We start from the raw sequence: 27,929 nt of genomic DNA on the forward strand, positions 1-27,929 counted from the left end.
GAGTTGCGCGGTGGAAAACGGAAACGACCCGAACAACCTCCCTGATGCTGTTAGAAACAGCAAAACCAGGTTGTTGGGGGCTAAAAAAGAAAGGGGAAGGGAAAGAAAAAAAGCTCAAAAAAGACTAACAAAAAATTTTATTTTAAAAACCCCCTTGACCTTTCCCAAACAATAAGGAAAAGCATTTTAAGCCCAAAAAGCATGGCCCCGGCTGTAAAACCGTAAGCTTCCTCTGGGAAAGCGGGAAAAACGACCTAGAAAAAAAAACTGGGATTCAAATTTTTTGTAATTGAGCAGGCAGTCTTCATTTAAAAACATGTGGTTTGACTACCTGAAACCAAACCCGGTCCCGGTTGCCCCTACTGCTACATAGATGGATGAGATGACGGAACCAAAACGGCCACCTCCTGTGACCTGCAGTCGGCTGACATACACCTGGATGATGGCTCCAGAGATGAGGACCCAAGGAATGGTCAGATGAAGAAAGGTGGAGTTTGTCCTGGATGAACTTGCATGAAGAGCTGAGAGAGCTGCAACCCCATTTGAAAGGTAGAACAGGGCGTCTGAACCCTGGTCAGTTTGAGGTAGTGGTTCTTGGTCCCCCTCTTCGGCCCTGCAGCACTTCAAAGCCTTCATCAACTGGTAAGAGGAGATGGGCTGTGGTCCTACAGGAATTAGAGACTTCTCTGCTATGGTGTTGATGAGACGCGAGAAAGTGCCATACAGGGAGGCTGCGGTGAACAGGGAGCATGCTACACCAAAGAAGATGTAGTATCCCTGGATAGGAATCTGGGGGATTGTTGAGAGCGTAAGGAGGAGAAACAACATGTTGTGGAGCAGCTCTAGGACATCCGTGTTAAGGCTTCTCACACAGAGCACCACGCTTGCCACCACAAAGAACCAATTTCCCACCATTATTACCCTACCTGAGGCCACATTAATGTCCTCCACAACCAGAGAAGATACCACAAATTCTTCCCAAGCGTTGATCAGCCAATATGTGGCGTGAAGACCAAACTTAGTGGTGTGGTAACAGTCTTGGCGCAGATGGGCATAGTAACTGGACAAAAGCTGGGCAACTGTGATAATTGAGACCCATGCAGCTCCTAAGTAAAAGGACTTCATGTACCCAAAGCTGTGGAAACCAAAGATGAAGGAGGCAACAGTGTCACAGAAGAAACCCAAGGCCATTGGCTCTGCATATTTTGTGTTTTTCTTCTTCTCCTGGCTAGTGCTCTGAACACTTGCTGAGTTGGGGGTCCCTAGCAGCAGAACATTAAAAAGGGGGGTACCAAAGCCTTTGAGGACTAGACGTTGAGTCAGATCTTTTACGAGCAGTGCAGCTGAACCACAGATAGCAAAAATCAGAATGAGCAACTCCATAACCCCAGCAAGCACAAGAGCCCAGGAGTTTGCTATCAGACCCACTGCTTCAAAAACTAAGGTGGCTGTGATGGCCCCCAAAAACAAAGGCATGATGTAATTAACTGTGGCAGAGCAGAAGGCTAGGAGAAAGGACAGAAGGATATAAGGGACCAGACCAGCGATTGCTGACTCTTTTATGGACAGCAATAAATGGCTAACTGGAATCTTTGTGGTGGCATGAGAGACATGTACTCATCATGTTAGTGCACAGGGACAAATTGTTCATCGTCTGATGTGGCATTGATGCTGTTGCAGGAGTTTCATCTAAGGTACCAAAGTAGATTCGAGTGGCACCTAACTGCCCCAAAGAGCAGCATAGCCCAAAGAAGCAGTGCCACTCAGATGATGTATCTCCCAAAAGGGAAAACAGTCCGCCACCAGTTGGCATATACCACCAAACAAAATGAGATGAACACCTACAAAAAAACAACAACATGGAAATAGTAATGACTAAGACAATTTGATTCATCAATCGTTTTATAATACAATTTTCACAGATTGACTAAAAGGTTTACCTGCAAGTATATTTTCCACACTGACTGGTGCATTGCCAGTGTGAGCTGTGTTGAAGTTCTGTAGAAGTACAAGGAATGCACTTATCCCATTGGATAACATGCCTAACACTCCTGGTTCACCATAGAAACTGTCTGGAAACCCATCTGATGTTGCCATCCTGTCTGCAGTTTCACCGAAACAATGAAACAAATGACACAGAAGAAATAGACATGAATGTATTAACATTTTCCATGAAGTAAGTATAATGTGCAATACCAAATGTAGGAATCATCCCCAAAATCTAAAAATACAACAGTATCAACAAACAAAGTGTCACTGCGTTGCTGAAATATGGATGCAAAGTATGAAAAGTAGTAAATAACAAAGAGAGAAGTCAATGTTGTGTGTGGTTTGAAAGTACAACTTGACTGTTTGCACAGCGTATTACAATATTATTTATTTTTTAAAGATTAAAATTAAACTATAATATATTATATAATATATATATATATATATATATATATATATATATATACAGTATTTGTAGAGCTGGATTATAACAAAATGTAACAGAAAATCTTATATTATAAAACAGAAGTATTGCAAAACATCTTAATGTAACAAACAACAAACAACAAACTATATACTTATGACAACAAACTTAACGCATGACCCACATGTCTTCATTTATGCTGAAATAATGCTTTTACCCTTTGACTTGAATGTATAATGCAAATCACACACAATGTTTAAGCACATATAACATTTTAAATTCCAACATTTCCCTCTTTTGGTCTCAGCTTTCGTGACACCACCTATATGGAAATCCTACTCAGTGAGCACAATGAAATGACAAACGTCCCAGCATTAATCATGGAGCACCCCGGAATAAAGCATGGAGTTTTGCACTCCCCCTTTTTTATCTCACTCTGTGAGATTACCACCTAAATGTTTACTCATCCTGCGAACAGATCAATGTCTACATATTAAATCACAGTACTTTGCAATACCGGATCTATCCCTACCAAATCATCTTTTATCACTTCATTGAAAATGTGAGGACTATGTTTAATCCATCTGTATTAACATAGTTGCCACTGATCTTGCTTGAAACTATGACAGGAAATTTAATGAAATGATACAAAATTCACAAGACCCTACAAAATGTAATTTCCCATTCCAGGTTGCTTATATTTTTGAGGTACCTTCTTTTGTGGAATTAGAATAAGTAATTCTAAAGTATTAGTTGTTCCCAGTATCGTATGTGTGTTTTCAGAATGTGAGTCTGTAAGTGGCAAATCTCCTTTCACGTGTGCATCTGAAGTACCAGAACCAGGATGGTCTCTCGCTCCCCCCTTCTCCTTATCAGTCCATCTGCTGATTGTTGGTCCGTACCTCAGTCTTTTGGTGTAGCAGGCCACATGGTTGACCCCTGCAGAGCCCTTTCACCTCAGCATCAGCAAGGCCCCAGCCAGAGCATGTGGACCCCACTCCTTGCTCTGCGGTGCAGCACAGCACACTGACAGATGTTGAGACCACTATCAAACGTTTAGCCCTGGTCCACTTTCATGTCACTTTAGGCCAAGAATCACAGCCAGACCATGAACTTTTGTGGTCTTTAGCTGTGCTGTGGTCTGAGGTGCTGTGATGGTTGTTGTCAGTCTTCTGGTCCAGTTTGTCACTGATCCCGCAGCTGGAGGAGCGAGATGGACCTGGTTCTGACACAACGAGGCACTGTGTGGCACAAAACAGAACTCCAAAAAACATTATCTTCTCTTTTATCAATGCTCATTTAGTGTATGTCACTCATGTCACTCAAATAACATTTCTTTCCCATCAATTCAATAGTTTAAACAATTTGTCATATAAAAAATCATAATACAAACAAATACACCTAGAATGGAATCCCATATCAGCCTAGACTGGTTTCAATCTTATCTCAACCAATAAACTTAGATGACCTACAACAAAAAGAATGTTTCTTTAATTTTCTATTTTTAAGTTGCAACAAAAAATTTGTACTAATCAATGTGTAATGTGTTCTTTATGACCTGTAGTCCTAGTAACAGTAGAACCAACTTATCACCTAGTGGTTCAATCTATCCAATTTGTTACCTGATATGAGAACATAAAGAAGTCTTAATCTATGACATTAATTTCAAAAACGTTACTACAGTAGGGTCAGTCATATTAATAGTAAGAAATTTCATCATTTCACTGTTCCAAGTTTAAAGTCCCAATTCCAAACTGTAAATCTTTGTATTTCTATTACCAACCCAATTCCCCTAAAATGTTTCCCAAGCATGAAAAGTATCACAAAGTACTGTAAAGGTAACAAAATAAGAAGCCTCATATTTTTCCTTTCTTAAAACTGGAAATGATCAAAGCCATTTTCTATTAATCAACTAAGTAATTTAATCAATTATGACTTTCATGTGAATATTAGATCAATGCATTAACTTGATTTGATTCTTTTTTTTTTTTCACCTACATCTTCCTCTTTCTTACAACAACATTATTGTTAGTTTTATCAGATCTGTTTTCTTTTAATTTAACCCTTGAGTTACCTTTTGCCCTGCAGAGGCATTTTGGTTAATTACTTTTTTTTAAATGAGGTTTCTTATCTGTGTTTTTTTTTTTTTTTTTACAGCCCCCTCTGTGGAAGGGTCAAAAGGGGAGCATCCCCCTTCCTCCACTTCAGCTCATGTTAACATAGGATGTTTACATAAGCACTTCTCTTTTAGTTATTCTCCATTATTTTCTTTAAAACTTCTGTTATATAAGATGGATCCCACATTGGATTGACTACTTTTATCTCTTTGTTTTTGTTTTTAAACCAAATGTTCCCTCATTTAAATCTAAATTATTTTTCTTAAAACGTTACACTATTTCCCTCTTTTTCCTAGTTGGAGTTTTCTCAGCCTCCCCAAGTACCACTAAGGTCTGACAGGACATATTACTATAATTTTGATCCATCTCCTAATTGCTGACATACAACAAATAAAGCAAGACAAGACATACAGACATACATTTAAACATATACCAACTATGCCCAATCTGAAAAGTGAGTCATTAATAGTTAGTGTTGAATTCTCACCAGCTATGTCCCTCCATAAAATGCACTAAACTTTCTATTTCTTACTTTTTCCTTGTGAAATCATAAATTTCACATTTCTTTTCCTTCAATCTACCAGATCTCAGCCTTCTTTCTCTCATTCTTACAACACCCTCTGTCTTTGTCTCTTTTCTGTATGTTTTTTCAACCCTGTCTTCCTTACCTTGTGTCCTAGTGTCCCTTATGGGGTGTGCTGCTCCCTGTATGTATGAGCATTAAAAGACCGTGGAGAACAGCATGTTTATCTACTACATTTTATTATTTTATTTCTCAATTTGGCACGTAATACGAGATCCACGGTTTTGGCATTGTCCTCTAATTCAGTTATATTATCCTGTAATTTGGTTCTATTCCCCACATTATCAGTCCCGCCCCTATTCCCAGCGTGACACAATTTAACACTACTATTCTTCTCCCGAGCCCCATTTCTTTTAGGCTTGGTGCCCTCTGTCCAGACTGAGGACTGTCTGGACTTCCTAAGCAGCGCTTAAGTAATCGCTGCATTTTTTGGATCAAATTGTGTGTCCGCTAAAGTGCGGGTTGGAGGATCTGCCGGGGCACAATGTGTCAGGTGGTGCCAAGGTGCGCCTGATTTACCTTTGACCTGGACCGAGTGTGAAGTAACCTCCTTCACTTCGTACGGACCAGTCCACCTGGGGTTGGCCCACTTCCTCTTGTGGACCTTAACCCTGACCCAGTCTCCTACCTTAATGGTCTGCCTCTCGTTCTGAGTGGGTGCTGGCTTCTTGTAGGCTTTCTCCACCTGGGTAGAGAGGGCTGAGACCAAAGAGGTTAGTTCATTCATATAGGCAGACATTTCTACCTGTTTTACATCCAATAATGGCATATGACCTCCATCATTGGGTGGACCTGGCATTGGTCTGCCAGTCAAGATCTCGTGGGGGGGAGGTGCGTCTCTCCCCCTTTTGCAGCTCTCATGGCCATGAGTGCCAAGGGAAAGGCCTCCACCCACTTCATCTTGCTCCCATGGCAGACCTTGGCTATCCTAGCCTTCAATGTCTGGTTGGCCCTCCCCACCAGTCCCTGGGACTGTGGATGTATACCGACCCGAATGAGTGTGTGATGCCCGAGGCAGCTTCAACTTCTCTCAACAACTGGTTGTTAAAGTGGGTGCCATTATCTGATCTGATTCGTCTTGGAACGCCGTACCGTGGTATCAGTTCAGTTTTTAACCATTTTACTACGGTCTTTCCATCTTACCAGCTTTTCTCCATAAGATGTCGCCATTGTCCCTCCCTTTCACTTCTTACTGACTCTTATCAAACAGCCCCTCCCTTCTTCACTCTCCCTCCGCTCCCGTCTCCACTCCTCCTCTCTCTTTTCCCTCTCTGCAGGCTGTCTCCGCTCCTCCTCCCTCTGCTTTTTCCCTCCAAATTCCCTCTACTTTCTATAACCGACAAAGCACCCTATCGAACTTATAACTAGATCCACCAACAGTATTTTTACGTGTCCTCCGGCGGCAGCACCACAGACGGACCAGAGGCTTGGTCAATTGTCAACGCTCCACTTGAACTCACACAGTCATTCTTTTCCAAACTTTCCAATTTTATCTCTGACAAATACATTACATTTTCAACAACAATTCTCTTATCTCTTATTCTTCTCTTATCTCTTATTCTTCTCTTATCTCTTTCTTTTTACTCTCACTCACTCTCTACATCCGTTGAGACCCGCCTTATGGGCCGAGTCTCCCTAAGACGAACACTGACCCGTTGTGCACCGTGACCTTCCCCTTAACAGTAACACTGCAGGTTTATCGAATCACTCACACCACGTGCTCCAAAGAATTATGGAATCATCTTATTTCTTCACTTCAATCGCTCTCGCTCATTCATTCATCAACGCAATGCATTATATACACTCTGTTCTCTATGTTTCCACACTCACACACTTTCACGCGTTGGCCCACCTTATGGATGAAGCCACTACGACGAACACTGGCTCGCTATGCGCCGCGGCCTTCCCTCATCAGTATACTACTGCAGCGAATCTACTGACAAGTTTATCGAACCTCTCACAGAGCGCAGCTCCAAGAAATTGGAATCGTCTATGCATCCCAGATGCTTCAACTCACGCACTTTTCACTCTCATTCAACAGAAAAACGGAATGCATTGCTCAATGTCCACAAAACATTTAATAATTTTTTGTCTATTTTTTTTTTTTTGCATTATGTACTCACTCAGTAGTTCTGGTCACTTTAATTTAGTTTATACTATTATACAATATGCAGAGTTTAATCAAATAGGTTCTGCTTACCTTTTTTTGTAAGAGCGCTCGTGACCAGCTTTCTGAGGTTTGCACACAATGCCTCCTTCGTCCCGTTCCTTCAGACGTGGACTTTCCGTGGAATCTGGACTGGAGTTTAACAACTACTAATCCTGATGCAGTGGGATTCCTAAATTTAATCACTACTCGAAAACCATCCTCTGCTACCAAATTTGTTGCGAATCCCACTTGGAGGGTCCAAACGTCGGGACTCAATTAGCTAAGGAATCACTCTAGCTTTGATTATGTATATGATTTATTAATAAAAACAGAGCAATGCATTCCGGGAAATACGTGCACGGTCCTAAATGGAACATGACTAATTCAGAGGTTCCAAAAAAGGCACTCTAACAATGGCGTACCCGACTTATAAGGGTTCTCTTTAGGGAGCCCTATTGGTTAAAAGCGTCACTGGGCAGATCATATCGCCTTAGCAACAGTATTTCTATTGGCTAGGTGGGCGCGACAACCTGTTTCAGTCTTCAGGATTGTGTCTGTGTGCGTGCGTGTGTTGGGGGTTGTTTCCTGTGGAAATTGCCCTTTTGTTCCCCCTTTGTTCCCCTCCATTGTGAGTGAACACGTGGCTTTCTGGCCTTACTGTATGCTGTTCTCTTGCAAGATGTAATGCTTAACAACAAGATGTCGCTCCCACCTGGATGCCAAGCAACAACACATTTCTCCTTCATTCAGTGTCTGACATGAGCTTTGTTTCATTTGCTTATGCATAAGTTCATTCACAGTGTCTAAATATGATCACAATACCTGAGTACAATTTCTCACAATAATCACAATATCTGAGTATAATTTCCCACAATAATCACAATATCTGAGTATAATTTCCCACATGTGTGTGTGTGGCTGTGAGTGTGTCTCTGTGTGTCTGTCTGTGTGTGTGTGTGTGTGTGTGTGTCTGTGAGTGTCTCTCTGTGTTTTGTGTGTGTGTGTGTGTGTGTCTGTGTGTTTGTGTGTGTCTGTGTGTGTGTGTCTATCTGTGTTTGTGTGTGTGTGTGTCTATCTGTGTTTGTGTGTGTGTCTGTGTGTCTGTGTGTGTGTGTCTCTGCTTGTGTGTGTGTGTCTGTGTGTGTGTGTCTCTGCTTGTGTGTGTGTGTGTCTCTGTGTATGTCTGTGTGTCTGTGTGTGTGTGTGTCTCTGTCTGTGTGTGTGTGTGTGTGTGTGTGTCTGTGTTTGTGTGTGTGTGTGTGTTTGTGTGTGTCTGTGTGTGTGTCCTTGTTTATGTGTGTGTCTGTGTCTGTGTGTTTTTGTGTGTGTGTGTGTCTCTGTGAGTGTGTGTCTGTCTGTCTGCGTGGGTGTGCACTCTTGGCATGTGCGCACGCACACATACACAGGGACACACACACACACACACACACACATACACACAGGGACACACACACAAACACACACACACACACACACACACAGGGACACAGCTCAAATTTCTTTTTCACTGTCTCTTTTAAAATGAGGTGTGGAGACGACAGCAAAGCAATTGACAGAGAATGAAATAGTTGCTATTGGATACAAACTATCAGTGGCCATGTTTGTAAACACAGCTAGGAAGCCTCTGATGTCTGTGATGTCATCTCTTTTGATCTGTAATCAGTTCACGACCACAGCTGTGAGCGGTCTCACCAGCTCTTTACATACTGAACAAGCTGTCAAACAAATGGTCATTCCACAAAATGAATACGTGATATTGATTAAACAACCTCACCGTGAGCACCAGAAGGCCTTTGTGAACGTAATGATGTAAAATTAATGTTGATAAAGTTAAAAATGTGGGCGTATCAACGATTTAAAAAAGGGCTTCGCTCTGCATTCTGCTCAGAAATGTGGACGATCTTTAACATTGCAGTGAATGGAGGAAGATTGTGAACTCTGGTCATTTTAAAGCTCGCTGAGCGAAAAGTATAACTCATATCGCATAAATGATCACATCGGCTGAAACTAGACAATAATACCTACGTTTTGATGTGTAAATTGTCCATGACAAGTTAGAATTGTTGGCGTGGGAGCAAGTTATAGAGAACGGAGTAAGATCATTTTTTCAAAGCACTTCACTCTAATGCAGGGGTCTTCAACAGGGGGTCCGTGACACCTAGGGGGTCCGCGGAGATACTGCATGTTGGTTGCGAAAGTTTTGGTTGATTAGACTTTTTTTTATAGTCCCACCCCCCCTGCAATTTTTTCCACTAATTGAAATGTCTTTAAATACACATTAACTTGAATTCAACACACTGTAGTAAACAGATTTGAGACATTGAGGCAGAAGATGTCTTTCAGTCATCAATGCACACACGGCACTATAGGACCAGTTTGATATAACACAATTTTATACAATATATACAATTAGGGTGTCTCCGCTCCATCTCGCCATCAGTTTGGGGGTCCTTGGCCTGGAAAACGTTGAAGACCCCTGCTCTAATGACATCACTCCTCACTCTAGCTCACGCAATACACACCCATTATAAATGCAGAAAAATCATAAAATGTGCACTGTACTTAAACAGGTTTTTCACAAAAACTGTAAAATATATCAATCTGAAAAGCCATAGCCGGATAGCTGAATACTTTGTGAACGTTTTAAAGTTTGAATCACGTCTGTAGGAGGAGATACATTTTGAAGCAAAAGAAGATTTGAAGGATTTTAAGCTTGGTCTCATTGATTTTAATGTTAAAAAAAATTGTTTAAATGCTTAATATTTGAAAAAGTATAAATAGCAGAAAAATAGCTGAAGAAGTCCCATCATCTGCTGAAAGAGCTGAAGATTTGAAAAGTTGAATAGTTTAAATAGCTGAAAGTATGCAGAAGATACGGAGAGCCAAAAAACTTACGGAAGACGAAATAATAAAGAAAGAACAGCATAACAATAGTTGGAATGCTGTGGAACAGCATTCCTACAAATTACTACGGAAAATTATTTTTATTTACTTCTCAAGATTGTGGAGCAGTTCATGTTCTGCTGTATTCTGAACTCTGTGAGCTGCTTTTAGACTGTTTAGAACTCACTTTAATAATAAACGCATAAACTTCTCTTCTTTAGTACTTTATTAACCATTAATAAAACAGCCCAGACAGGGCTAAGATGGGTTGGGTTCCCTGTGACCCGTGCTATGCATGAGTTGGGCAGGTGGTTAAAAGAAAACCCACTTGTCTCCAAGACCATTTCCTCCTTTGCAAATTTATTGCTGAGTACTAACACAAATACCACAGACTGGAATGAAGAAAACAACTCTCTTTTCCCAGAACCACTCCACATTTAAGAAAAACGGACTGGTTTTTGTTTGCATTTCTAATGTTAACAATTACACAAGAAAAGCACCTTTATTTCATGACAATGTCACTTTTGTATGCTAAGCAGTTATAGGTGGACTTCTCTTACCATGCAAATGTCCTGCTTCTTTCAGTCAAAATACACTAAAATGTTAATCATTAAATGAAGACTGCATGGTTTTAAATGATTTACAGGCAGTAATTAACTTTTTTTTTTTTTAAGATTATTTTCCCCCTATATTTCAGATTGACAGTGGATAGACATGAGAGTTGGGAGAGTAATGGGGGATGACACGCAGCAATGGGTCGCAGGTCAGATTTGATCCCCGGGTTGCTGCAAAGGCCCCAGCCTACGTTGGGGAACACGCTCTTACTGGGTGAGCTAGAGGTCGCCCCAGTAATTAACCTATATGACAGAGAAAAGTGCTGTACTTTGTGACCTCATTAATCATTACTTTTCTCTATTAATATTTTATTCTCTGGAAATGCAGTTTGTTGTACATTCTCTTACAACTTGCTTGTTTGCATTTTCAATGTGTGTTTTAATATACGTGTGGTTAAATACTCAAGAAAAGATCTCAGTATTTTCGTCGGCCAAAGAGAACATTCTAGTTTAATTCTAGTTTGCTCAGACCATTTTCTTACGTCATCAATTTCATTTCTCAGACAGTGTTTTTTTTTTTTTTGTATGAATTTTGAATAAAAAAATTTAAAAATACATTATACGCCACAAAACCACATTAGGAATACAATATTTTGCAAACATGTAATATATGTATAGGGATGATATCTGAATGTATAAATAAGTAATAATCCTAATAAAGAAATACAAAATTCTTCCTTCATTTTTTATTTGCAATGTAGATAAAATCATACAAATAAAGTCAAATAGAGGATGACTCAGGAAGAACCAGGACTAGATGGAGAGATTATATTTCCACACAGGCCTGGGAACGCCTTGTGATTCCCCAGTCAATGCTGGTTAATGTGGCTTGGGAAAGTCCCTTGCTATAGATGCTGCTGATAAGCAGTTGAAGATGAATTATACAATTAAATAATATTGCAGAATTTACATCATATAGGTAGGTTTTGACATTTCTCAACAAATATTTCAGTATTCGTCAGTACTGGTAAAAGAAACAACATAGTTGGAAACATAATTGCAGTGCACAGTGTAGTGGCCTGTGCAAGAGGTAAACATGATGATATTTCCAAGCATTGATTTGGACAAATGTGATTTGAAATACATCTTACTGTAACTGTTTTGATATATAATGTATTTATATGCAATGGTTTCTGTGCTGCTCTCATTGTGTATGTCTGAGTTCTCATTGCAGCAGTGAGAGAAGGGCCCTGCAGTCCCCAAGTCTGTCCAGCTCGTCCACCACGTCAATCAGCATCTCAACCTTCTCTGAGGGAAGCACGGCCCCTGCGTTGTTTCTGAACTTCTTCCTCAGGCTCTCATTGGTTAGCGGGTTGCGCCAGTGACCGTAGAAGGTGTCACAGTGTCCCTTCAGAATGTCTCCCCCAACCAGTGTCACCTGGACTTCACCATACATACTGTTAAAATTAGCTGGGTTGTCTTGGGGATGCTCCATGCGAACACGGCTCAGCAGAGCGAGTAGGTCAGGGCGTCTTAAGGCAGCGGGTGTGAAAGACTGCACAGTCACCTCCCCATCCAGGAGAGCACTGCAAGCATTGAATTGGAAGGAGTGGCGTGCCTCATGCTCAGATTCAGGGAAAGGCCTGTTGATGTACTTTGATTTGGGGACTCTGAGCAGGATGTCTTGCACTTGAGCTGGGGAGACAGTGCCAGGGCCAAATCCCACAAGAATCTTATGGATTGAGGCCGCAGCATCTGCTACCCAGTGCATCCCTAGATGGGCAGGGAAGCGCTTGAAGCCCATGTCTTGCTCCTCTAGTAGGAACGTATGGCCGCCATCATTGGGTAATTCTAAAGGCTGCGGTACATAGTCTTCATAAAAAGCATTGAAACCAGCCACACCAGTGACAGCATCCAGGACCAGAGAACTCGCCTCTAGGCCTTTGGATGCTAGCACAGCAGCCTCCAGTCCCAATCGTGCGGCATTACCGATGTGGAGCGGTTTAGACTGAGTGGCAGCATTAGCCATCGGGGCTCCAGATAGAGAAGTAGCTATAGCCAAGGCATGACTGCACTGGGAGGGAGACAAAGACAAGAGGCGAGCACAGGCGGCTGCACTTCCCATGGTCCCCACCACAGTAGGAGGGTGAAACCTGGTGATGAGAAAGACAGAAAGAAAGAGACTTTGGTCAGGTGTTTTGGAACTTTTCACTCTTGTGATTAAAGGAGCATTTGAAGTGGCTGCTCTCCATTTGTATGGTTAGCTCCAACATTTAAAGATGACTCTTTGCACAAACAGTTCACAAGAATTTCCACATGCAGAGCTTATTTCAGGGAAGTTAAAGGAAGTAGGTTTTTAGCCATTTCAGTATTTGATAAACAAGCAAATAATGTGGCGGGTCATTTGACTTGGTGTAAACACCTGCCAAATGGAGTCCTGTGTGATATTTTCCTCCACTAGCACTAATTGTGCTAGCAGTACCCACAGAGCCTCTGCTGTCCTTGAGATGAACATAACACGCCTTTTACAGCTCATTGACACCACTAAGAGGCTGCACATTACACTGCACAGGCCTCCTTGTAAACCACACTGCAGAGATCAGTCAAATATGGATCTTTTTAGAGTCATGTGTATACTTGTTCTCCTTGTAGAGTACAAATAAAAACTGCTCAACAGTGAACTGGCTTTATATGTATTATATCATCACTGCAATGACCCAGCAGTGATTACAAAACCTACTGCAATTTTGCTTTTGGACTAAAGACATTACAATGTCTGTGTCCAATGTGACATCTATGTCCAACATGACTCACGCCTTGAGGTTTTTACCTCTTGGGGATGTTGTGCGCCTCATTAGAGAACCTCATCAATCTGCCCTGGATCTCAACGCCGATGTTGAATGCCAGCAGGAAGTCCAGGCCACTAGGTTTGCTGTTAGCAGACATCATGTCACTGAGTGCCAACACAGCAGGAAGGACTGCTCCTGAGGGATGAGTGGCAGGGTGCCATGTATCATCAAAGTCCATGGAGTGAGTCTGCAAAAAAGAAAAAACACATTTTCAACAACAAAATGATTGTGAACATACTACATAGACTAACTGTGCTTCATAAAAAATAATACAGTAGCTAGCTTTAAACACTGTGTCTGTGTGTATGATGTAATTATTTGCTTTTCTCAGTTAACACTCACAGCCATTGTATTTTTTTATTTTAAAATACCTTTAATTGCCATAACATTGCTTCATCCACTCAAGGCAAATACATGTGGCAGAAATTAGCGGGGACAATGGAGACCCATCTGTCCCACCCATTTATACTCACAGCCACTCCATTGACGAAAGCTGCCAGTGTCGGGGAGAGCCGGGTGCCCCTGCGTCCGTACACAGAGCTGATGTCATCAGGGGCATACATGTGCTGAAGGGGAAAAGACGGAGACAGGTAAACACAGGGAGTTGTCGCTAGGACATTTTTATTACAACAGTCACAGATTGTGTCATCACAGAAAGGCTCCAGCATATAACTCTTCAGTTGAAGCTGAATAGTTTCTTTGTAAGTCATATGTCAAACACAGAAATTTGGAGAAAAAAATCACCAGACATTAAAACCCTGCCTGTTCCCAGAAGCATTTGAACATAATAATAACTTTGAATATTTATTTTTTTGACTCACCTCATCTGTCCACACACAGCTGTTGCACTGACTTATGACTACTGTTTGCATTTACTGCCTCATATCAGATAATACCTTAAAGTTATTTCTTTGCCCTCTCTCTCACCTGGCAGTGCTGCAGAGCCAGCTCAAACACGTCTGTTGTGCTGCCAATCACACCAACTCCAATGCTGTCCAGCACCATCCTTTTGCTGCGGTGGAGCACCACAGAGGACAGGTGCTGGGGCTTTACTTCACTGATGAACTTCCCAAAGCTGGCTGTGACTGTGTCTTCAGGGGCCAGGCGCTTCAAGACTGTAAGGGGAAAGAGCAAAAAATGGTGTTTGCACAAATAAAGAACGAGATCAGGTGTAAATAAAAGAGAATTATTAGTTTTAGTATTTGTCATCAAGTAAAAATGCTGTCTGGAACGGATGAGCCATAGACAAAACAGAGTTAAGTTTACCTTTTACTGCAGATTCATGCAGTCCTCTGACAGCCCACACTGGTCTAATGGTTTTCTGCAGGACAGAGTACAGAATATAATTACTGAAACCAGTAAGAGTGACATTTTTTTATTTTACATGTCAAATTCATTTCAAGCCTCGACCCGGCCTTTTAGTGCATATTATTATAATTATTATTATTTTAATCTATTATTTTTGTATTTAAACATAATTCATGAGTCCATACTGTATATCAATATTAATCATAAATAGTCCTGTACAAATATTTTAAATCTTTGCCTGTAATTTGGAGATCATAGCTTCAGTTAGTTGTTGCTCTTCTTTTTTCTTTCTCTCAGATGCAGTAGGTTTGCAGTCAACAGGTTGTTGAAAGGATGGTGGTGCTTTTCGGATTGAGACCTGTTTTATATAGTCCAGGGCTATGACACTGGGCTGGGAGGAACAGGGCAGGGCCAGCAATAGAGCCATATCCATAACAAAACCTTATCAATAACCTTAGTAAATGAAGTAAAAGGACGAATTTCCAAGTTAACAACCAGCATCATAATTCTCAGAAGAGGAAGAGGAAGGAGAGGTCCTGAATTGAATAAGGTGAAGAGCAGTGATGTCACCTCTCAGGTTGCAGACGGGGATTTTCATGAACTCCTCCTACACACAGGGAGGCCTTATGTATGACAAACTTTCATCACTGCTTCAGAACAACTCAACAATCTGTCTGAGCGTCTTCACCAGGTAAGACTTTTTTTTTCATTTGCTGTATTACTAAAAACTGCCTTATGTTTATTTTTATTATTTTTAAATCCTACAAAAAAATGGATGGCGATAACAGTTGTTTTTCACACAGTGTAAATATCTACAGTCAGTAGGAATATGCTCTATGGCAGAACAAAGTGAGTTAGTTTTGAAAACAGAATACCAAAATTACAACTCTGAAAACATTTAAATGACATAATCAAAACCAGTAATGTCTTTTAGGTAAACACCAGTAAATATCAGTGTGTATGGGATAAAATGCCCACTTAATAAGGTTTCTGTAAGTGTTTGGGGAGAGAAGACAAGTAAAGAAGGAGAGTAAGACTTTCCAATTCAACTTAATTGAGTTAACAGGACTTAACAGTTTGTCACATGCACTTTATAGAATATTAATGTTCTTTAAAATGATTAGAATTGCCTTTTAGCCTTGTTTTTATTTTTTGTACATTGCTGTGCAAATACAAAGCACAAAAACAGTTACCTCTCTCTCTCTCTCTCTCTCTATCTAAAACTTGCATCCATATTTTAGCAAATCAGTGATGCTGTTCATATTTTGCTAATAAATTGTACAATATATCAGCCAAGAATAAGATAGTTTTCTCAGTTTGTATTTTGGGTGATTTCTGCATTTGGTATTGCACATCGTACTAACTTAAAGCTATAGGGCCTCATTTTAACAATCTAAGCTGCGATGTGAAGCACCTGGCGCAGGTGCTTTTAAGGTGGGTCTAAATCCACTTAGTGTCTTTATTAATTCATGGCTGTGTTCTGGGCGTAACATGCAATACACCAGATTGTCATCTCCCATTTCCTTCAAAGCCATGCACATTTGTGCCTTGGCACATTGCTATGATAATGGCGGATTTTATTTGTAGTCTTCTGAATGTTTTTGTGTTGCTGCTCTTCCCTGTGTGTGTAAAAAACATAATGTGCGTGCTGTGCATAAGCCTAGGCTCATTTTACAAATTTTCTGTTAAAAGAACAATGAAATGCTACACTATTGACTTTAGACCAGGTTTTTGTTGGTCAAAAGTAAGATCACTTCCCACTGCATGCCTCAAGAGAGCAATACAGCAAAAATTCACCTGAACACACCTCCCTGTAAGACCAGCAAGCCCATGGGCGCAAGTGCATTTGCTATTTAAACAACGTGGGCGCCGAAGTCTTAATTAGCTTTGTATCAACTTATTTGGCAATGGCTTGGATGTAACGGACGTTCATTAATATAAAAAAAAAGTTATGCAGTAAAGCTATAATTTAAAACGTACATACATTCATGGCTATGTCTTCTGTGTCATTTGTTTCATTGTTTCAGTGAAACTGCAGCTCGACAACAAAGACAGGATGGCAACATCAGATGGGTTTCCAGCCAGTTTCTATGGTGAACCAGGAGTGTTAGGCATGTTATCCAATGGGATAAGTGCATTCCTCGTACTTCTACAGAACTTCAATACAGCTCACACTGGTAATGCACCGGTCGGGGTGGAAAACATACTTGCAGGTAAACCTTTTAGTCAATCTGTGAAAACTGTATTATAAAAAAATGAATCAAATTGTCTTAGTCATTACAATTCCGTGTTTCTTTTTATAGGTGTTCATCTCATTTTGATTGGTGGTATATGCCAACTGGTGGCTGGACTGATTTCCTTTAGAAGATACGATCATCTGAGTGGCACTGCGTTCATTGGCTATGCTGCTCTTTGGGGCAGTTATGGTGCCACTCGAATCTACTTTGGTACCTTAGATGAAACTCCTGCAACAGCATCAATGCCACATCAGACGATGAACAATTTGTCCCTGTGCACTAACATGATGAGCAACATGTCTCTCAATGCCACCACAAAGATTCCAGTTAGCCATTTATTGCTGTCCATAAAAGAGTCAGCAATCGCTGGTCTGGTCCCTTATATCCTTCTGTCCTTTCTCCTAGCCTTCTGCTCTGCCACAGTTAATTACATCATGCCTGTTGTTTTTGGGGCCATCACAGCCACCTTAGTTTTTGAAGCAGTGGGTCTGGTAGCGAACTCCTGGGCTCTGGTGCTCTCTGGGGTTATGGAGTTGCTCATTCTGATTTTTGCCATCTATGGTTCAGCTGCACTGCTTGTAAAAGGTCTGACTCAACGTCTAGTCCTCAAAGGCTTTGGTACCCCCCTTTTTAATGTTCTGTTGCTAGGGACCCCCAACTCAGCAAGCGCTCAGAGCATTGGCCAGGAGAAGAAGAAAAACACAAAATATGCAGAGCCAGTGGCCTTGGGTTTCTTCTGTGACACTGTTGCCTCTTTCATCTTTGCTTTCTACAGCTTTGGGTACATGAAGTCCTTTTACTTAGGAGCTGCATGGGTCTCAATCGTCACAGTAGCCCAGCTGTTCTCCAGCTACTATGCCCATCTGCGCCAAGACTGTTACCACACCACTAAGTTTGGTCTTCACGCCACATATTGGCTGATCAAAGCTTGGGATGAATTTGTGGTATCTTCTCTGGTTGTGGAGGACATTAATGTGGCCTCAGGTAGGGTAATAATGGTGGGAAATTGGTTCTTTAGGTGGCAAGCGTGGTGCTCTGTGTGGGAAGCCTGAACACGGATGTCCTAGAGCTGATCCACAACATGTTGTTTCTCCTCCTTACGCTCTCAACAATCCCCCAGATTCCTATCCAGGGATACTACATCTTCTTTGGTGTAGCATGCTCCCTGTTCACCGCAGCCTCCCTGTATGGCATTTTCTCGCGTCTCATCAACACCATAGCAGAGAAGTCTCTAATCCCTGTAGGACCACAGCCCATCTCCTCTGACCAGTTGATGAAGGCTTTGAAGTGCTGCAGGGCCGAGCAGGGGGACCAAGAACCACTACCTCAAACTGACCAGGGTTCAGACGCCCTGTTCTATCTTTCAAATGGGGTTGCAGCTCTCTCAGCTCTTCATGCAAGTTCATCCAGGACAAACTCCACCTTTCTTCATCTGACCATCCCTTGGGTCCTCATCTCTGGAGCCATCATCCAGGTGTATGTCAGCCGACTGCAGGTCACAGGAGGTGGCCGTTTTGGTTCAGTCATCTCATCCATCTATGTAGTAGTATGGGCAACCTGGACCTGGTTTAGGTTTGCAGGTATGTCAGAACAAACATGTATTTAAATGAAGACATGTTCTGACTGAATTACACAAATCTGATCTTACATTTTTCTTTTTCTTTCTAGGTGACATGCTTCAGCTTTCCACAGATGAAGCTTACGGTTTTACAGCCGGAGCCATTGCTCTCTTGGTCATTAATGCTTTCCTTATGCTGATTGGTAAGGTTAACATTATTTTTAAAACAGAATATTTAATTCATAAGTTTGTTTTTGAGCTTGTTTTCATCCTTCCATTGTCTATTTTAGCGGCCAACAGGAACCTGGTTTTGCTGTTTCTAACAGCAGTCATGGAGGTTGTTCTGGTCTGTTTCCTGCTTTCCACTCTGCAGCAACTGCCTTATCAGCTAGAAAGTAAGTGTGGATAAAGCCTCATTCCGATCACATTTATGTTTTAAAATAGAAATAAACGAAAATGAAAAACTCAATATATTGAAACATTCTTACATTTTCTTTACAGTTGCCATGCTGGCACTACTTTCAATAATTTGTATATATGGAGTTCTGGCGTCACTCTTGAACTGCATCTTCTCACAAAGACTGCTACCTATGGGCCCTCCCTTAATAAAGGTAACCAATTAAAACACTCCTTTTGCATTCCTTAGTTAATTCTGCAGTGGTCTGTCATATTTGACATGACAGACCATTTTTTAAATGTCCCTCCCTCTGTGGCCTGTCTCAGGAGAAAGTGAAGCAGGAATCTGCTCCGGATAGTCCCTGTCCTGTGGCTAATTCCCGACTCACCAGTGGTCTCTTGAAGATCGCTGGCCTTCTGAAAGAAGGAGGAGTGTGTGGTATTCCCACAGACACTGTGTATGCCCTGGCTGCCTCCTGCAAGAGTCCTCAAGCTATAGAGAGAATCTACAATATTAAAGTAAGAATGAAAAACATGCTGGTAGTTGGTATCAGTTTAGAGACACTTGAAAATACATGCTTTTCTTGCCTAAATTTTTACCCCCCAAAAAGTGATGCAGTTTCCATATACTTTTGCCCTCTGTGATGACCCTGAGGTCATTGGGAAGTTAACACTCTCAATTTGTTGTTTCTAGTGTCAGTGTGATACTAGGCCTTACTGACACAGAGCAAAAGAGGTTAGAACAGAGAATTTCTATTTCTGTCCAAGTAAATCATCTGTAAAATTATTAAAAAACACTACTGTAAGCATATTACATGGGATATATGCAAAAAATAGTACCCTAGCCACATATCTCAACTTAGAACAGAAAAAATCCAGAAAAAAATGACTTAGAAAATGGATTTTATAGTAATTTATTTCTACAGATATGTCTTTGCGTTTGTCTTATTTCTTATTTCTAAAAAAGCCCAAAAAGAGCAAAATACAAAACTTCTGAAATACAAAAACACATCCACATCACTCACACACATACCTGAAATAACTACATGCATAGATTTATAGAAATAAGTAATCAGAATTTGATGAAATGGGGAAATGACGTAAGATGCCTATTTTTGCTTTGACAAGGCTGGAGCCATCACAGGGTTAAATGTTTTCTGGTCATGTTTGGTATCAACCAACTCGTCTTCTTATTGGCTACACAGGGAGGCTGGTTTCATAATGTTTGGTTCTAACTGGTTTGAACAGCTGTCAATGTTTCCCAGGTCCCTCCTCTGTAAACACTGTGACTTGATTGGCTTCCATAAGGGATCACTAAGGTTACAGTAGATGGATTGGCTGAAAAAAGCTGTCACTCATTTCCTTAGGATTCAGGCTATTGGCTGTGTAAAAAGATAAAATGTGGCTGCTTCAGGGCAGATGGCAGGAGCAATCAAAATCCAAAAGTGATGGACTGTTCAGCTTTGTTTACGAGGAAACTCGTCCAGAATTGACAAGATTGTAAGGGGACCAGCTCGTTTTGGATTAAAAGGATTGGATGTACTTATTCTTTAAACTGTTGGCGATGTAGGAAAAAAAGTTTATGGCGATCTTTCACCGCTGTGGATAAAGACACGACGAAACAGGTAGGGATGCACTCTCGACTTTAGACAGAAACGGCGCCAAATCTTTCAGTGTTTCTTTACTTCATAACATGATTAAAATGACCGCTATAAGTCACCTTATGCTTTGTGTGTGGGCTTAATGGAATCATGAGACTTTAAGCTTTCTAATGATGTGCTGCATGAGCGTGTTTATGAAGATTTAATGCTTGAAATTTATGAGTGAAGAAAACGTTGTCTCCTAAAATGGAGAAAACGTCCCGTCAGCGGGACCGTGCTGGCAAAGAGGTAATTTCAACATTTTCTCTTTATAAACCTGTAATATGTGACCTCATCCAGGACAGACCAGCAGAGAAGCCATCTGCATTTGCATCCTAACGTGGAGCAGCTGGTGGCCGCCAAGCCTCCCTTCAGCCTCTGCTCGGGAGTTATGAGGAATGGTGTATCCGGGCGGCATCACGCATGTCAGAAAAAGGGGACTGGTGTTCAAACTAGGAAAACGTTCAATTAAAGTTATAGATTCAGTTACAATTCGTTTTTCATTATATATTAATTATCAGTATTCACGTCAGTTTAATTACCCTGTGTAGGAGTGGGACCAGCGTAGCCCGTGTTGGCACCAAGGAAGCATCATGATCCGCGTTCCTAACCACACGGTGACGGGCCACCTATGTGAACACCGGACCCCTGCTACACTCAGCCAATCCCCGCGGAGAGCCAGACAGCACCCACCACCCATGGTCATCAAGTAAGTGTCTTCAAGAAATAACCCAGAGTGGAATGGTAGACAGAAGTAACAGTTCAGTTAATACATGGTTCAGACATCCCGGTTTGGATGATTTGGTATTATGGAGGGAAAAGCAAAAAAAAAAATGAAGAGGGACAATTTCTTGGGTGAGGTATTTGCACCCCTGATACAATTAAAGGGAAATGCAATTCATATCCCCGGGCAAAACAATGTGTTTTTTTTACCGTAATACCTTGTGTGGAACAAATAATGTATGCAATTTCCACCCTGTGCATTTACCCTGGCACAAATGAATTTAAAAAAAAAAAAAAAAATCTGGGAAAATGTGGAAATTTCTTACATTTTTCCTTATAACATAATGCTGCACTAATGTTCTAGTCCATTTGTGACTGTATCCAACAGCATTGTAAAAAAGCAAAAAAGGACATGAAAATTCCGTGCTTCAGGATTTGGTGGCCTTTTGTGTTATCTAAAGGGGGTTTAAAGACGTAGTGAGGAAAATTTGGGATTTTTTTTTTTTTTGTCAGATTGGACTTGGGTGAGGGCGTCGGTCATGCGTTAGCATGTATTTCCCTTTTAATACCCCAAAAATGCTGAACAAGCCGACACGGGGCCTTTTCACCCCACTCTCCACCCGTACTACTGGGACGACGGGAAATTAAAGTTTTCCTAAACTTTCGATCTTAAGGAAGCTGGCCGGTCCTCTAACTCTTGTGGGTTGCAACCGCTCACCATACTTGTCTTTAGTACTGCTATCTCTGACTCACTCATTGGACCGTCCATTGACAAAAACTGCATACATAGGCGAAGCTCGGCTACATAGGTACCAATCAGAGCTAAGGCAGGGCTACAGATTAGGTGTCCCTAGAGAAACCGCGTATCTAATGGTAGTTCCTTATAACATTAATTAATTTGCACGCAAGGTTTATTTATTTTTATACCATGTATTCTCTGTGTAAATTCATGCACCGAACTGCAAGGCCCGTAACGTTTCAGTTCAATAAAATTACATGTACCGTTCCACCCCTACTAAGTACCATGTCATCACAGTACTGAATATTGCTAATGAATTCCCATTCACTCACTCTCTCCTATCATACCATCTCTTTTTGCTACAGCCGACTGGGACACAAGATTCAAGGGGTACTGTGTGACGGAGACTCAAATGAAGTTGTTGCTTCCACCGTGGTTAACTGCCTGAAGATTGATGAAGGTGAAACGCAGAATATTCCCAATACATTCTCTCTTTTTTGTTTTGTTATCACAGGGACTTTCTAACTCAAGCCCATCTCACTCTTTCCACAGGGACTATCACCATTGTAAGGGAAGGATGTGTTCCTGCAGTAAAAGTCCGACAGATCTTCGACAGAGTGAAAAGCACTATGTTGTGATTGTCTCGTACCTCAATTCTCTGCCTCAGAGAGCCTCATCATGACTTATATCCTACAAGATCAGATTCTTCAGCTCCCCCGTTTCCATTCAACATAAAACATTATGTAAATACGTGAAAATTATTGCTGGTTGTGTAGCCTATGTGTACTATGTGTAACTGTGGATGTCTTGGCAAATGTTACAATAAAAAATAAAAAAAAACATTTGTAGCTCACAATGTCCTTGATGGACACTTAACATTCTCAGCAAAAACTGTTTCTACTGTATGTTGAGATGAATTTCAAACTACAAACAATTAATTTGACAGATATGTAACATGTATGTTTTGTGTCCCAAAATAACAATAAAATGACAATGTCACCAATAATATAATTTTCAATTGATTCATTTTTTAAAACATTTTATAGCATCTCTGCCTATATTCAGTAGTTGACAATTGAAAGGTTACATGACATTTACTAGTGATTTAAGCAACCAAGAGCCTGGGTCTGTCCGAGGTTTCTGCCTAAAAGGAAGTTTTTCCTCGTCACTGTCTGCTCTGGAGGAACTGTTGGGTCCTTGTAAATTATGGAGTGTGTTGTAGACCTACTCTATCTGTAAAGTATCTCGAGATAACCCTTGTAATGCATTGATACTATAAATAAAATTGAAATTGAATTGAATGAAACAATGAGAGAAAAAAGGGGAAAAACAGATGCAACAAAGGCCCCGGCTGGAATTGAACCAGGACAGGTTTGAAAGCCCTGTCTGTTTCCCCCCCTTCTACTGCTCCTAAAGCATCATCCAACCCACCCTGCTATACTGCTAACCCTGTTTTTACACAATGCTAACAGCCACTTGCAAAAACTCACTATAATCACACATATTTCCTCTAAGATAATCAGTCTCCCCACACCCAGCCTATCAGAAATGAATGGCACAGCCATGAAACGTATGTCATTTCATCCTCTGAATCAATTCTTCAAATTACTTCCACTATGTCTGCAGATACAGAGCACTGAAATGGTCTAAACCACATCAGTTGCTTTTCAAATTTGATATTTATTAATCTGATGTGTTTTGTATAAGTTGCATGTTTTATGTGTTATATACACTCACCTAAAGGATTTTTAGGAACACCTGTTCAATTTCTCATTAATGCAATTATCTAATCAACCAATCACATGGCAGTTGCTTCAATGCATTTAGTGTTGTGGTCCTGGTCAAGACAATCTCCTGAACTCCAACTAAATCTGTAGAATGGGAAAGAAAGGTGATTTAAGCAATTTTGAGCGTGGCATGGTTGTTGGTGCCAGACGGGCCGGTCTGAGTATTTCACAATCTGTTCAGTTACTGGAATTTTCACTCACAACCATTTCTAGGATTTACAAAGAATGGTGTGAAAAGTGAAAAACATCCAGTATGTGGCAGTCCTGTGGGTGAAAATGCCTTGTTGATGCTAGAGGTCAGAGGAGAATGGGCCGATTGATTCAAGCTGATAGAAGAGCAACTTTGACTGAAATAACCACTCGTTATTTCAGCAGTCGGCGGCTGGGGATCCGCCTCTGTGGCGGCAACAGTCGGCGGCTGGGGGTCCGCCTCGTCGGCGGCTGGGGGTCCGCCTCGTCGGCGGCTGGGGGTCCGCCTCGTCAGCGGCAGCAGTCAGCGGCTGGGGCTCCGCGGCGACGGCCGTTGCCGGCTGGGACTCCGCGGCGGTGGCCGTCGTTGGCTGAGGCTCCGCGGCGGCAGCAGGCGGCGGTGGCTGGAGCTTCGCGGCGGCGGCAGTCGGGGTCTGGAAATCCGCAGTGGTTTCCGGGGAGGACCGGTCGGTTACGACTCCCCGGGAATCGGTCTCAGAAGGCTCCGGGAGGGGACCGAACTCCGCGTCCACCTGTTCCCACCGCACCATCATGAGGTGCCAAGTCTCTGTGGGGTCCACCTCGTGCATGCGACAAAACGCGGTGGACATAAGGTCCGCCAACGGGTTGAGCGGGTGGAGGAGCGGCTGAAACCGATACTCCGCTGGGTCCATATTTTGGCCAGATCGTTGTTTTACGGGACAGAAAGATAGGGTGACCAGACGTCCCCGGTTTCCGGGGACAGTCCCCGATTTTAGCGACTTGTCCCCGGCTGGATCTGTCCCCGGAAATGTCCCCGGTTTTCACTGTGACTGACAGACTCGAAATTGGAATGAAAGAAAGAAAATACTGACAAAACGTAGCCGATGGTCGCACACCCTACACACGCAGGCTCCAGACAGCAGAGCCAGCGGTGCTCAGAGATGTTTAAGAAGCCGTATTTTACGATGCTAAAATCACTGATTATTTACATGGAGTCTGGTGGGTTTAGCGAACGCAATTTTGCGGACTTTTATGTTTTAAAAAGGATCTTAATCTTTAACAGAAAGGTCGACCTCCTTAGAAATCCTTTCCATAATGTTGTCAGACACTTAGAATATTAATCTGAGTCTGTTAGCAGCAAAACGAGCACTTTTATGAACGTAAATACAAGCTGGACAATTATCCTATTAACTTACATTGTAGCTTGTTTCTGCCGACTGGAGCGATCTCGTTTAATACTGGATCAATGTCAAAGGAAAATATGTCCTCAATAGTTTTTATTGTATCTGATTCTCAATGAGCTGCAGAAACAAGCCTTGAGCAATAAAGCAAAAGCTGTCAGATAAATGTAGTTCAGTAAACATTACAACATTATGAAATATTGAGACTTTCTATGTTGAAATATTAAGACTTCTATGTTGAAATATTAGGACTTTCTATCTTGAAATATTATGACTTTTTATCTTGAAGTATTAGGACTTTTTATCTTGAAGTATTAGGACTTTTTATCTTGAAGTATTAGGATTTTTTATCTTGAAATATTAGGACTTTCTATCCTGAAACATTCCCCTCTGAGGTGTAGTGGAGTGGAGTATGAAGTAGCAGCAGGGGTGGGTCTAGGATCAGACCTTGGGGGGGGGGCTCAGCCCCTAATGAGAACAGCTCTAGGTCTAGTGTCCCTGTTTTAAGTTTTACAAAAGTAAAAACATTACTTGTTTTGGAGGTAAATACGCTTCGGAGCAGAAAATGTCCCCGGATTTTGTCTGAGAAATCTGGTCACCTTACAGAAAGAGGACCCAAACGCAGAGTAGTAGAACCACAACAAAGGGATTATTGTCCAAACACAGGAGTAGAACGGGGGAGGTCCAACAGAATATAACCAAAAGGCACGTGGGAAGATCAAACATCCAAACAGGGAAACCAGGGAGCACTCCCGGGGAATCTGCTGGAACACCAACGGGAACACACAGGCTGGGGAAGAGACAGGACGGCAGGCAGGCAAACTGGCAAGTAAGATGCAAACTAGACGTCATGCAGTACGGGACAAAGGAAACACAGAGGTTAAGTACAAGAGGTAACGAGTAGGGATGAGCCAAATACTCGGCTGAAACGAGTATCCGGTACGGATAAAGCACTTTTGCCGAGTACAAGTATCATCCGAGTAATGTGAGTCAATATCCGCAGTGTTGCCAGATCTTGCGAGACAAATACGCAACCAGGCCTGTGAAAACAAGCCCAAAATAAGCGACTTTTTCTACGTAGCCCCCCTAAGATCCTGGAAGAGAAAAATAAATAAAACTGTGTGCACAGTTTTACAATCCATGTGGACAGATTGGTAAACTGTACACACGGTAGGCTAGAGTTTATTTATTTTCTCCCCCTGAGCTTCAGGACAAGTTAAACCACCTTTTAACATTATTTAACATTAGAAAACTGATGGGATTTGAAATCCCTTTTTTTCAGTGATTTTGAGTTGTTCCCCACGACGGGATGAATCCATTCTTTTCCTCCTTTCTCTTTCTCCCAGTCTTTGTTATATTTCTTCCCGTATTTCTCCCACTTTATCCCGGGCATTTATTCCTCCAAAAACTCTCCTACAGTACACTCACCATTAGTCGCTACTCGCGCATTTTCCTAACCAGAAAACAACAGACTGCCCTGCTCTGCCTCTGATTGGTTGGTACTCGTTTCCATCTGGGTCAGAGCCAATTAGAAACAGGAAGTGGGTGGGACATAACGCTGCTGTCTATAGTGTTTATGGGGAAAGTGGGCGGGATCGAGCGAGCCGGCAAGGACAAGCTGTGTACAAGCCCAAATAAGCAACTACACTTTAGTGACAAGCCCAAAAAAACCGCAACCCGCGACAACCAATATTTGTAAGCGACTTTACAAAAAAACAAGCCTAAAGTCGCTTAGAATAAGCGGACATGGCAACACTGAATATCCGTGCTCGGATTCAGTGAAAATCTCCACTGACTGTGTCTCCGTTCTGTGATAGGCTAGTCACAGTGCCAGTCACAGCGCCTCTCCCTTACACTATTCTGTGATAGGCTAGTCCCAGCGCCCCTCCCTACACACACAGATTCCTTCTGTTGCTGTCTGACCGGCTGTTCTCACACGCACTCAGGGCGCGGAGAAGTGAACAGCTGTACCCTTCTGGTCCGCGGGGCTTTCCCGTTAACATTTAGGGTTTCTTCAGCTTCAGGTTTGTTTTATACTTCGGTTTGAACTAGTACCTAGTAACCAGGAGACTTCTGGTAACGGGGTTTGTTTAGACATGGTGTTGGTAGAATGGGACTCGCGTTGCATCTCTGTCGTCTGAGTTTTTTTTGTTTTTTTTTAAACTGCCTGCTGCTCTAACCAGTTTTTTGAGTGTCTGAAACTTTCTTGCTGTGTTTTATAATAAAAAATAAAAGGCAGTTGCGGTATAAATGAATAATATTACAAATGAAGATACACACACAAACACATTCCAACCCCCCCCCCCTCTCTCTTTGTTTCTCTCTCTCTCTCTGTATCTTTTACTCACTCACAGACACACACTCACAATTGAGTGTGTGTGTCTGTGAGTGTGAAAATAAGTGTGAAAATAAAAAAGAACCAAAAATAAATAAATGATCACACTGATCATAGAAAAATTAAAAGTAAAAAAATAAAGTTACATTATTGAGTATGAAAACTCTTGTTCATTACATTTTACTTAATAATTGCAAGCACATTGTTGTATTTATTGTTGCAAAACTTGTTATATACTGTAGGCCTATATAGTTTGTTTGTTACCATGACAACACCAATGACACTCAATGCTGATGCTGTCATGGA

The 27,929-nt window shown here is 41.6% G+C and overlaps 3 protein-coding genes and 1 long non-coding RNA gene across 6 annotated transcripts in view; 3 read left to right on the forward strand and 1 right to left on the reverse strand.

Annotated features, from left to right (window-relative positions):
• The window catches only part of si:ch211-153b23.5 (glutamine amidotransferase-like class 1 domain-containing protein 3A, mitochondrial), a 108,074-nt gene that overhangs the window by 13,696 nt on the left and 66,449 nt on the right, over positions 1-27,929 (forward strand). The gene's annotated exons all lie outside the window — the stretch shown is intronic.
• On the reverse strand, positions 11,872-15,298 carry irg1l (immunoresponsive gene 1, like). The gene is made up of 6 exons (XM_032528316.1): positions 15,095-15,298; positions 14,815-14,869; positions 14,476-14,663; positions 14,022-14,114; positions 13,530-13,735; positions 11,872-12,852 (listed from the first exon to the last, which is right to left on the reverse strand). Exons 1-6 carry the CDS (start codon positions 15,287-15,289, stop codon positions 11,925-11,927), a joined length of 1,665 nt encoding a protein of 554 aa, XP_032384207.1. The 5' UTR covers positions 15,290-15,298; the 3' UTR covers positions 11,872-11,924.
• Positions 15,403-21,035, forward strand: si:ch211-153b23.3 (uncharacterized). Of its 2 annotated transcripts, XM_032528320.1 has the most exons (8): positions 15,403-15,547; positions 16,884-17,069; positions 17,160-18,673; positions 18,762-18,854; positions 18,942-19,046; positions 19,153-19,262; positions 19,375-19,566; positions 20,988-21,035. In XM_032528320.1, the coding sequence occupies exons 3-8, from the start codon at positions 18,175-18,177 to the stop codon at positions 21,024-21,026; spliced, it is 1,038 nt and encodes a 345-aa protein (XP_032384211.1). In that variant the 5' UTR covers positions 15,403-15,547; positions 16,884-17,069; positions 17,160-18,174; the 3' UTR covers positions 21,027-21,035. The 2 variants fall into 2 exon arrangements, with proteins under 2 accessions (XP_032384211.1, XP_032384210.1); XM_032528319.1 differs by lacking the exons at positions 18,762-18,854; positions 18,942-19,046; positions 19,153-19,262; positions 19,375-19,566; positions 20,988-21,035 and having other exon boundaries at positions 17,160-18,153.
• LOC116697027 (uncharacterized) lies at positions 21,367-23,055 on the forward strand. Its single transcript, XR_004333895.1, has 3 exons — positions 21,367-21,396; positions 22,515-22,609; positions 22,702-23,055. It is a non-coding gene; the product is annotated as an uncharacterized LOC116697027 (long non-coding RNA).

The sequence above is a fragment of the Etheostoma spectabile genome, chromosome 10 (assembly GCF_008692095.1).
Source record: "Etheostoma spectabile isolate EspeVRDwgs_2016 chromosome 10, UIUC_Espe_1.0, whole genome shotgun sequence".
NCBI lineage: Eukaryota > Metazoa > Chordata > Actinopteri > Perciformes > Percidae > Etheostoma > Etheostoma spectabile.